Below are 12517 nucleotides of genomic sequence, written 5' to 3'. Positions count from 1 at the left end.
TTTTTATATTATATGTAACCCATCAGTCTTCCCATAAACTCACCACTGCCTTGCTCCCTGCAGTACACGGACCTAGTGTTCTCTGGCGGCTGCCGTGGATCAAGGAAAGACACATGTGCCTGGGATCCCACAGCATAGACTGACCACTCCAGACCATAGGAAAGACACACATTCTCTCTGCAATAGGGTAGCTTGGTAGAGAGCAGCTGAATGCAATCAGAAAAAGTGGAATCGGTCAGTAATTAGACAGAAAATAATCAATTGCGCCTTACAATGTAGCACCTGCCTCAACAAAAGCACACACACACACACACACACACACACACACACACACACAATGTAGTAAAGCAGTACTGCCCAGGGTTACAACATAATCTGTACCTAGATCCTAAAGCAGGTAGAGATTCAACATTATGTGACAAATACCATATTTTTAGCCCCATAAGATGTATTTTTCCCCCCCAAAAGTGGGGGAAAAATGCCCCTGCATCTTATGGGGCAAATACTAAATGAGCAGCTTCCGATATGGAAGCGCTCATTAGTACCGGAGGACCAGGAAGCGGTGAAGGCTCTGTAGTCACCACTTCCTGGTCCTCACCTGTTGGCTGTGAAATCTTCGCACAGCTTAAGCGTGCTCTGTGATCTTGCGCTGTGCGCAGCCTTCACAGCACAGCTGGCGGCAAAATGAAGAGGATTGCGCTGTGGGTGAGGAGCGGCGGTGTCCAGGAGCAGGAGAGGTAAGCGTTTTTTTTTATTTTGTGATCTGAGGCTGCTGGGGGCTGATATGGGGCATGGGGTCTCATCTGAGGTCTGATTGGGGGTCTTCTTTATATTGGACTCTGATCTGAGGTCTTATTAACATTGGAAATCTGATTGGGGCTGTCAGATGAGGTCTGATTGCTGTTGTGATTACTTTCTAATGAAAAATATTTTTTTTCTTATTGTCCTCCTCTAAAACTTAGGTGCGTCTTATGGGGCGAAAAAATACGGTAATTACATAATATGACTTTACAGAGCTCCAAATCCTCTGCTTTAGTAAGGAATTCAGCTACCACTAGGGGGAGCTCAATAAAATATATAACTATGCAACTTCCATTGAACTCAATGATACATTTGTATTTAATAGTGAAATGGTTTGCCCCGACTAAGTCCTTGCCGACTAATATTCTATAGGTCCATCAGTACATATTTTCATACTGAAGTCCAAAACACCTCATTTACATACCTTGGCTAAAGTGTATTCTGCGGTCCACAAGTGGAAGTAACCATCCAGGGACACCGCTCCCAACTCCTGCAAAACAAAGATACTTAGATTATCCGAGATGGACAAACCAACCTGTCATACATAGATAACCACACAACGTCAGTTTTTATTAAGACACTTCATAGACATTAGTTTATAGATTTTTTTGTATTATTTAAAACCAAAATATTTTTTCACAACTGTTTTTAAATGTTCTGAGTTTATTTAAATTACATTTTTTTTGTACATCATTATAAGGGCGGCCATCTTGCCAGAGCTGCTGCAATTCAGATATTTGCTTTACAGCACCCACATAGACACAGAAAAATGGTGTTGGCAGATGACTAATTGGTGCACATTAAATACAGCAGTACCATGTACGAAGGGCGCACAGTTTTGTGCAACCGGTATTTTGCACAAATTGAATTTCTGATATTTTTCATCGTTAAGGGGGTTTACCAGGCACCTGATTTTGATGACCTTTTCTCAGCTGAGGGTCTGGTAGCTGCTCCATACAAACAGAAGAACATAGGCCTCCTATCTACTGATCAGAGGGGGTCTGAAAGCTGGCAAGTGGATAAGTTGTCATGGGACAACCCCAGGGCTATTTGAACTTGAAGGAAAACCCCTACTTATGACATCAATGGAGTTCCCTTTGTGATGTCATGGGGGGGGGGGGGGTTCTTAAAACAAAGCAGAGTTTTAAGGTTCCTTAGATCTTCGCCATTAGACAGGAAGACTAACTGTGACAGACTGCGGCCATCAGCTGTGGAAGAGACACACACGTACCTTCTTCCAGCTGTTGAATGCCAGGGCGCGGACCTTGCAGTTTGAAGAATTGCTGCTCTCTTTGGGGATGTCCTTCAATGCTTTGTGGTAAATATGAGCATAGACTGGCACCCGGGAGTGGCTGTGTTGGAAGTTGCATTTATTCATCACCTCGTCGTTAATCTCCCACAGGGCCATTGAGCCATCACGGGAGCCTGAAATGGAAAGGGGGTTCAGACCAAAACTGAGCATTTCTGGATAAAATTAAAGGGGTTATGTCACTTCAGCAAGTGGCATTTATTATGTAGTATGTAGCAAAAGTTAATACCAGGCACTTACTAATGTATTGTGATTGTCCATATTGCTTCCTTTGCTGGCTGGATTCATTTTTCCATCACATTATACACTGCTCGTATCCATGGTGGCCGTGCTTGCACACTATAGGAAAAAGTGTGCCGGAGAGCACATATGCCAGTGCTTTTTCGTATAGTGTGTAAGTACAGCCACTGCTGCTGGATTGCAGGGTGGTCGTAACCATAGAAACGAGTAGTGTATAATGGAATGGAAAAATGAATCCAGCCACAATAAGGACAATCACAGAACATTAGTAAGTGCCTTGTATTAGCATTTATTATGTAGAGAAAGTTATTTTCCGAAATGAGACAACCCCTTAAAAGGCCATGTGTGTTATAATAGAAGGTTTATAGCCTATGTTCCCCTTTTACAGAATAAATGTATGTAAAGATTTGTAATTTTGTAAAAAAAACATTGCTTTGCTGTTTTGTACTGATCTTCTGTTAGAGCCTGTATATCAGTCCAGAGCTGAAGTCGTAATTCTGCTGATCACTACTGGAAAGAGTCAATATAAACCCCCTAGCAACTTAGCTGAACTACTAATAGACTAATTACATAAGATGCACACAGTGTCTGCTGTAAAGACACCACTTCTCAGAATGCAGAGCAAGCTCTGTGTAGACGATGTACAAGAAGGGAATGCTGGGAGATGTCAGGTCTGAAGTCTGCAGAATTGTTAATATAGAGAATTTTCACTGGATTGAAAACATGTTTTAGCACTGTCAGAAAATGTAAATGATGAACGGGATAAGGCAGTGATGGCGAACCTTTTGGAGACCAAGTGCCCAAACTGTAACCCAAAACCCACTTATTTATCGCAAAGTGCCAACACGGCAATTTAGCCTGAATACTACAGTCCAGCATAGTATATCTTCCATGTACTTTATCATTGAGCTATAATAACCTCCCTACATTCAATGCGCTGCCTGCATTGTTCATAGTGCGCCCTGCGCTGATGAATAGCAGGAAAAGTCTAAGGCATATTGGTACACCTTAGACCTTTTCCAGGGTGTGGATGCCCACAGAGAGGGCTCTGAGTGCCACCTCCGGCACCCGTGCCATAGGTACGCCACCACTGGGATAAGGTGTCCAGTATATCAAAATAATAATATGTAATGTAATGTATCTAATTAGTAATGTTTTGTTTTTGTTAAATATAACTCACCAGACACAACCAAGGTGTCACTAATCCATGCAATAGAGAAGATCCAGTCGTTGTGACCCTCCTATAAAGAAACAAGAAAATGGAGTTGCAGCAATACAGGTAAGAGATGTAGAGGTTTATGACAAAGTAGCATCTGATCACAGTATAAGAGCAGAGTCCCCAGCCGCACAGAGCAGTGAAGTGGGAAGTCCCAGATTCCGTTAATCACAGCGTTCATCATCAAAGACTTGGAAGCATGTGACTCACTACATGCAGTAATAGCAAGCTCAGAAATGATAAAAAAAATGCATTTAAAATATTTTACATGGAACAATATAAACTTTAAAGTGAATTTACATCATAGGGGACAACTGTTAGAACAGTGGAGGTCTGAGTGCCGAGACCCCACCGATCACAAAAACATGGGTCCGGTGTGACCCTTTATGAAAAGAGCACCTGGCATGCAGCCTGCCACTACATTCATCTATACAGGACCGCCCAAAAAAAAAAAAAAAAACACAACGCACATTGCTACCTCTGTCTGTCACCACAAATTGCCGTGCCAGCATGTTATAGAGCAGGAGGAGCTGAGCGGACTGATATATAGTTTTATGGGAAAAAGATTCATTATAACTTCAAATCTATACATTTATAACTCTTCTCTGTCTGATTTCATTGTTCATATGGAGGTGTTATAACTAACAGCCATCACCGATGTACAGCTATCAATGACTCACAGCTACCTCTGTATGGCATTCTTTGTGTAAGTGTGCATCACTGAGAACACCTACCCATGTACAGATATCAGTGACTGACAGCTATGTCTGTATACACACTTACACAGAGAATGCTATCAATCACTGATAACACATCCCCCATGTGCAGCTGAAGTCAGAAATAGCAGATAAACCAATCTATAAATTACAAGTTTTACTGAATTTTTACCCCCCAAAACACTAACAAATTCTTGCATTAATACAATAAAAAGTTGTCTTAGAGATTGGCCACTCTGCAATAGTAAGGGTGGCTGCACACGGTGCAATGTGCAGAAAATCTGGTTTGTGAATGGAGCCATTTCCTATGTCGTCATCTTGAGGACCCAGTGTGGCCAAAACAGTGTAGAGGCACTATTTATAGGAGCAGCAACCCCGTCCTAAACCAGCAGGGCAGAAACACTAAGGAAGAAATTGAATGAAGATAACAGGAGCAGGGACATGAAACCAGTAAGTTAACTGTAAATATTAAAGAGTGGACAACCCCTTTAGGCCAACTTACAGCACTAACTGCCTTCTGTTTACTGTTGAATTGAATGTGTAAAACAGTATTGTGGGTTCCCTCTAGTGGTGGCTGCAGGAAGCCAGATTTCCATCACTTAACTATTGGGAATAGCAATTATTTTTTTCTGAGAATGTGGATTGTGCAAAAATTAGCAACGTCCGAATGCTTTAAAGCTGGTGCTAAATTCTCCCCTGTGTTTATGCTGCAGATCAGACAAATTTTGTATTAGACAAATAGGGCCCTGACCACCACAGGATATGAAGAAATTAATTAGCACAGAATTTACAGGTCTTCACGTATATATGTAAACCTTTCATCAAAGTAAAACTCACATCTCCAACACAGACGGGATCGAGCGTCGGCAGGCGATACACTGCCAGGCTGTTGGGGTTATCTCCCCCGGTAGCCAGCAACGTGCGGGAAGGGTTGATCTCGATGGCATGGATTCCACAGCTCTGAGGAGTTGTATTAACCGGTTCACGATCTTTCAAGATGGGGATCTTTGTGATTTGTCCTGTCTGTATATCCACTACAAATAACTAACAAGAAAAAGAAAAGAAAACTAAAGAAGAATGACATTTGGAACACAAACAATATACAGATGTAGCAGAGGTGAGATAAATGTTAACATATTTATGCCAAATCATTATCTGTTACGTTGCCTACTGTTACTGCTTTAACAGCAATATCTGCTCTTGAATACCATAATTTACCTTTTAAATGAAATTTTTAATATATCAGTATAAGAGAGAGCTTAACAGTAGAGGGCTTATTACCTAGGTTTGATCCACTGAACTCAATAATTACAATTCTAAGCTCCCCCTAGTGGCAGATGCGGGTAGCCAGTGTGTTCAGCTTCACAATATTGATGGCTTATCCTCAGGATAGCCTCCATTGGTATCAGATCCCCAGCTGTTTTAAGGGGCCACACCACTCAGTGCTGCAGCCCTTTCAATGTTTACCTGCATGCCATACTTTATAGTGGTGCAGGGTAATTACAAATTTATCCATTCACTTGAAATGGAGAAAACTACATTGTAGCAGTGGTGCAGGATAATTGCAGACAGCAAGCAGGAAAACACCGAGGAGGCTGCAGCACTCGTATGAGTGCACGTGACCCCTTAAAACAGTTAATCGCTGGGGAGGGTCAGAGTACGAAAGTCGGACCCCCCACGGATCTGAGATGATCAATATCGTAGCCTATTATGAGACTACAACATCAATATTCTAAAGCTGAAATTAATCATGACACATTTTTGGTCAAAATCATGACAGGACGATAAAAAGTTGCAGATGGAATTATTTGAACTCAGTTAAAAATTATACCAACTAGTGTCAGAGTAAAGATTTTGTATTGCGTCCTAACAGCTTTATACTTCATGTATGGCCAAACAGCGCAACCATGCAAGCCGAGACGGTATTCATTTAATTTATTATAATCGGATTGCTTTGTCAGCATTCATTGTTAATGGCTGTGTGAGTACAGTCAAATCCAAAAACTGAATAAACAATCCGTTTCCAATGAGTTAAAGGCATTTCCCAGGAGTTCAGTATTGACAGGCTATCCTTAGAATAGGTCATTAATATCTGAACGGTTAGGGGCCGACTACCGACACCCCTGACGATCAGAATTGTAGGATTCCCCATTTCAGGACAGTCATATTGCGCAATACATCACACCTGAAACAGCGAATTCTACAGCACTGTGAAGAATTATCACCTGTGGTTCTTCTGCTTGTTCACATTGGAAGTCGCTTTTCTACAAATTACACCAGTTAAAAGGGTGTGTCCAGACGCTTGCCTCCTCCTGTATGTATAATAATCACTAGTTCAAACCACCTCCACTCTGTTACTCCCTGCCAGGCTTTCTTTATATGACTGCAGCAGCAACACACTTATCAACTGCAGCCAATCAATGGCCTCAGCAGCCTTATGCCATATACTGCTGAAGCTGTTGAATGACTGCAGCAGTCACAATCACTATATGGGCACGTAACTGCTGCAGCCAAGAACATAGTGTCATAACTGCAGTGGCAGGGAGAGTTAGGGAGCCTTCACACGCTATGGATGTTGTTGCAGAATTTTCCGCGACTGAAAATCAGTTCCATTCATTTGAATGGGGTGGCAAGCACATGGATTTCCGCAAGCCCAATTCAGGTGAATGGAACTGATTTTCAGTCACGGAAAATTGTGCAATAAAATCCGCAGCGTGTGAAGGCGCCCTTAGTGTGAGGATGTTGAAGGGGAGGGGGGTTTAAAACCGGTGAGTATGTTATTTTATCATTTTAAAATCTTCCTCGCCTGTTTCGATAGCTTTTTTACACTCTGACAACCCCGTTGCATAAATAATCTTACCGTATTGCATTTGGTTCCACAAACGACTTGACGGTGGTTCAGCCATTGTGATGCGAACACCTTATTAAGGGTTCCTAGTTGGAACTCCTTCTCCTTTAGGATGCCAGGCAGAGTTTGAGCAGCGCAGCCACGTAACAAGCGATAGTAACTGGGGTCGTCCTGTGCCTTCAACTCTCTTGTCTTCAGATAAAACACCATAGACTTCTTCTCTGGAGGAAGCCGCCTCCGCTTCTGAATGGCATAGTCCCAATCGGCCTGCAATATGGCAGATAACAGCGAGTCAACTATTTAACCCCTTAGGGACACAGCCTTTTTACACCTTAGGACCAGGCCATTTTTTGAAAATCTGACCAGTGTCACTTTAAGTGCTGATAACTTTAAAACGCTTTGACTTATCCAGGCCATTCTGAGATTGTTTTTTCGTCACATATTGTACTTCATGACACTGGTAAAATAAAGTTAAAAAAATATTTTTTTTTGCATAAAAAAAAGTCAAATTTACCAAAAATTGGGAAAAATTTGCAAATTTCAAAGTTTCAGTTTCTCTACTTCTGTAATACATAGTAATACCCCCAAAAATTGTGATGACTTAACATTCCCCATATGTCTACTTCATGTTTGAATTATTTTGGGAATGATATTTTATTTTTTGGGGATGTTACAAGGCTTAGAAGTTTAGAAGCAAATCTTGAAATTTTTCAGAAATTTACAAAAACCCAATTTTTAGGGACGAGTTCAGGTCTGAAGTCACTTTGCGAGGCTTACATAATAGAAACCACCCAAAAATGACCCCATTCTATAAACTACACCCCTCAAGGTATTCAAAACTGATTTTACAAACTTTGTTAACCCTTTAGGTGTTGCACAAGAGTTATTGGCAAATGGGGATGAAATTTGAGAATTTCCTTTTATTGCCTAATTTTCCATTTTAACCCATTTTTTCCACTAACAAAGCAAGGGTTAACAGTCAAACAAGACTGTATCTTTATTGCCCTGACTCTGCCGTTTACAGAAACACCCCATATGTGGCCGTAAACTACTGTACGGCCACACAGCGGGGCGTAGAGTGAAAGGTGCGCCGTATGGTTTTTGGAAGCCAGATTTTGCTGGACTGTTTTTTTGACACCATGTCCCATTTGAAGCCCCCTGATGCACCCCTAGAGTAGAAACTCCATAAAAGTGACCCCATCTAAGAAACTACACCCCTCAAGGTATTCAAAACTGATTTTACAAACTTTGTTAACCCTTTAGATGTTGCACAAGAGTTATTGGCAAATGGGGATGAAATTTGAGAATTTCATTTTTTTGCCTAATTTTCCATTTTAACCCATTTTTTCCACTAACAAAGCAAGGGTTAACAGCCAAACAAGACTGTATCTTTATTGCCCTGACTCTGCCGTTTACAGAAACACGCCATATGTGGCCGTAAACTACTGTACGGCCACACAGCGGGGCGTAGAGTGAAAGGTGCGCCGTTTGGTTTTTGGAAGGCATGTTTTGCTGGACAGTTTCTTTGACACCATGTCCCATTTGAAGCCCCCTGATGCACCCCTAGAGTAGAAACTCCATAAAAGTGACCCCATCTAAGAAACTACACCCCTCAAGGTATTCAAAACTGATTTTACAAACTTTGTTAACCCTTTAGGTGTTGCACAAGATTTAATAGAAAATAGAGATACAATTTCAAAATTTCACTTTTTTGGCAGATTTTCCATTTTAATATTTTTTTTCCAGTTACAAAGCAAGGGTTAACAGCCAAACAAAACTCATTATTTATGGCCCTGATTCTGTAGTTTACAGAAACACCCCATATGTGGTCGTAAACTGCTGTACGGGCACACGGCAGGGCGCAGAAGGAAAGGAATGCCATACGGTTTTTGGAAGGCAGATTTTGCTGGACTGGTTTTTTTGACACCATGTCCCATTTGAAGCCCCCCTGATGCACCCCTAGAGTAGAAACTCCAAAAAAGTGACCCCATTTTAGAAACTACGGGATAGGGTGGCAGTTTTGTTGGTACAAGTTTAGGGTACATATGATTTTTGGTTGCTCTATATTACACTTTGTGCGGCAAGGTAACAAGAAATAGCTTTTTTGGCACCGTTTTTTTTTTTTTTTGTTATTTACACCATTCATCTGACAGGTTAGATCATGTGGTAATTTTATAGAGCAGGTTGTCACGGACGCGGTGATACCCAATATGTATACAATTTTTTTTATTTATGTACGTTTTACACAATAATTTCATTTTTAAAACAAAAAAAAGTTTTAGTGTCTCCATAGTCTAAGAGCCATAGTTTTTTAAATTTTTGGGCGATTATCTTAAGTAGGGTCTCATTTTTTGTGGGATGAGATGACGGTTTGATTGGCACTATTTTGGGGTGCACATGACTTTTTGATTGCTTGCTATTACACTTTTTGTGACGGAAGATGACAAAAAATGGCTTTTTTTACACCGTTTTTATTTTTATTTTTTTACGGTGGTCATCTGAGGGGTTAGCTCATGTGATATTTTTATAGAGCCGGTGAATACGGACGCGGCGATACCTAATATGTATACTTTTTTTTATTTATGTAAGTTTTACACAATGATTTCATTTTTGAAACAAAAGAAATCATGTTTTAGTGTTTCCATAGTGTAAGAGCCATAACTTTTTCAGTTTTTGGGCGATTATCTTGGGTAGGGTATGATTTTTGCGGGATGAGATAATGGTTTGATTGTTACAATTTTGGCATAGATGCGACTTTTTTGATCACTTTTATTACCTTTTTTGGGAAGTAAGGTGGGCAAAATTCCAATTTCATCATAGTTTTTAATTTTTTATTTTTATGGCGTTCACCGTTCGGGTAAAGTAACATTACCGTTTTATAGATCAGGTCGTTACGGACGCGGCGATACCAAACATGTGTAGGGAATTTTATTTCTTTCATTTTTAATCAGTGATAAATGTGTTTTTTGATTTTTACTTTATTTTTCACTTTTTTCACTTTTTTTTTGACCCAGACCCACTTGGTTCTTGAAGATCCAGTGGGTCTGATGTCTACATAATACAGTACAGTACAATATATAGTACTATACTGTATTTTACACTTTGTCTGAACAGATCTATGCCTTTCAGCACAGATCTGTTCAGAACCATGGACAGCAGGACGCCTGAGAAGGCGTCCTGTTGTCATGGGAACCTTCCCCGTCTGCTCAGTTATGGTCAGAACTGCGCAGACGGGGAAGGGTAAGGACGGGGCTTGGGGGGGCTGCCTGGGAGCTCTCTCCCTCTCCATTCGGGGGACTGCAAAGGCACAGCAGCCCCCCGATGGGAGAGGGAGGGAGCTCCCTCTTACTGTTAACCTTTTCCATACAGCGGTCCGTACGGACCGCTGTATGGAAAGGGTTAAACGGCTGACATCGCATCACCGATGTCAGCCGTTTATACCAGGGTGCCAGCAATGTGCTGGCACCCTGGTATACCCACTAGACGCCAACGATTACGCAATGGGAGGCGGGCGGGGGATCGCGATCCCGCCTACCGCACCGCCCGCAACCCTCCCCCTGCACCTCCCACCGTGCCCAAATAACTCAGGGGTGCAGGGGGAGGAATACTGGACAAAGTTTTGAATCCTAAAGTTTCTGATCCCCGCGGTGACCGCGGGGATCATAAACTGCAGATATCGCAGCAAACCGCAGGTCTGAATTGACCTGCGGTTTGCCGCGATCGCCGACATGGGGGGGTCACGGGACCCCCCCGCGCATTTAGCCTAGGTGCCTGCTCAATGATTTGAGCAGGCACCGGGTTCCGATCACTGCCAGCCGCACGGCAGTGATCGAAAATGCACAGGGCGTACATGTACGCCCTGTGTCCTTAAGTACCAGGGCACAAGGGCGTACCTGTACGCCCTGTGTCCTTAAGGGGTTAAGTTTGCAAAGCTGAGAATACGTTCATCCTGAATAAGTTCCGTAGCAGAGGAGGAGGAGGCAGGCCAGGAGGGCAACGCGTCACTCAGGACGTCATGCACCTGCAACGCCCACTTTATGAATGAAGCAGGCAGCGCGGGCACGTGACGTAGTGAGTGAGCCGCCACCCTGCCTCCTCTCTGCTACGGAACTTGCTGTAAGTCATACAGCTGGATTACACATGATTATTATATTTTAACAATGCCTAAGGTTAGATAAGATTTGCAACAGTGAACGGGGCCAGTGCATTAGAATACTCCTAATCCAGATGCCCTGCATTGGGGGTCATTCACACTGCAGGGACACTGTTATGGGGGAGATCTGTGAATGGCACATAGCATAAGATGCTATATATGTGCCTTCCACAGTGCCCCCCCCCCCCCCTCCCCTAGCTGTGTGCATTAGTGTTGGTCTAGCACCAAAGGGCTCAGGTGCTCGAGTAGAACACCTCGGGATACTCTGGTGCTCTACCGAGAACCCAAGCACAATGGAAGTCAATGGGAGAACCCGAGCATTAAACCAGGCCACCCCCTGCTCTGGAGAGGGGAGGGTGTCTGGTTCATAGGAAAAAGGTCAGAAATTGATGGAAACCCCACGGAAATTGTTCGGAAACAGCATGGGGAGGATGTCTGGATGCATCTTGGACTCCCAGGTCGCTGCTGGGAACGATGTTGTCCGAGCAGTGCGCCACTTTTACAGACTGACAATAATACGCACAAAACCGAAGATAAAATCCATTTTAGAGGAAAAATTGTTAGGAAACATTCTTTGCTGTATATTTACTTGTATATAAAGTGCAAGTGCTGCCAGAAAATACAAGGAATAGGCACTCCGATACAACCTGTATATCACATAAAGGAGGGCCTCATTCACATTGTTGTACAATTGTTCAGGTAGTGGGACTGCTACACTCATAAAGCCTATGCACTAAGTGAAAGGGCTGCCAAAAATTACAAGGAAACGACACTCCAATACACTCTTTATTACACATAAAGGAGGGCATCATACACACCCTTGAAAAATTATGATTGATGGCCTGCTGGTGACCCTCAAAAACCATTATGGGTGAGGGCCTGCTGCAGAGCTGACCCTCAAAAACATTAGGAGCGAGGGCAGCCTAATGAGCATGTTGATATGATTGAGGAGGATGAGAAAAGGAAGCAAATTGAACCATATACCCTTTTTAGTAGTGGAAGGGGTGCATGGGAATACAGTGTAGTCAATATACCATAAAAGCCACATTTAAAGTGCCTTTATGTTCAGCATTTTCAGTTGACAGGCGGATGCAGTTACCAGTTATTATGCCCCCAGCAGCACTAGACGCTCTGACAAAACGCTGGCAGCGGGGCAGGCCAGCACCTCCAAGGCGTAGAGCGGCAGTTTGTGCCACATGTCCAGCTTGGACACCCAATAGTTGTAAGGCACACA

General features: G+C 42.6%; 1 protein-coding gene across 1 annotated transcript in view; it reads right to left on the bottom strand.

Moving 5' to 3' along the window:
* Positions 1-12517, bottom strand: part of DCAF12 (DDB1 and CUL4 associated factor 12) — a 58137-nt gene that overhangs the window by 17597 nt on the left and 28023 nt on the right. The window contains exons 2-7 of the mRNA XM_044292618.1: positions 7143-7397; positions 5120-5326; positions 3531-3591; positions 2033-2226; positions 1226-1291; positions 44-206 (exon numbers count right to left, since the gene is read on the bottom strand). Of these exons, the coding sequence (XP_044148553.1) occupies positions 44-206; positions 1226-1291; positions 2033-2226; positions 3531-3591; positions 5120-5326; positions 7143-7397 (946 nt within the window). The remainder of the gene's footprint in view (positions 1-43; positions 207-1225; positions 1292-2032; positions 2227-3530; positions 3592-5119; positions 5327-7142; positions 7398-12517) is intronic.

The sequence above is a fragment of the Bufo gargarizans genome, chromosome 1 (genome assembly GCF_014858855.1).
Source record: "Bufo gargarizans isolate SCDJY-AF-19 chromosome 1, ASM1485885v1, whole genome shotgun sequence".
In the NCBI taxonomy this organism is placed as follows: domain Eukaryota; kingdom Metazoa; phylum Chordata; class Amphibia; order Anura; family Bufonidae; genus Bufo; species Bufo gargarizans.
The sequence above is the reverse complement of the archived record's forward strand: the minus strand, read 5'-3'. Positions and strand labels throughout refer to the sequence as shown.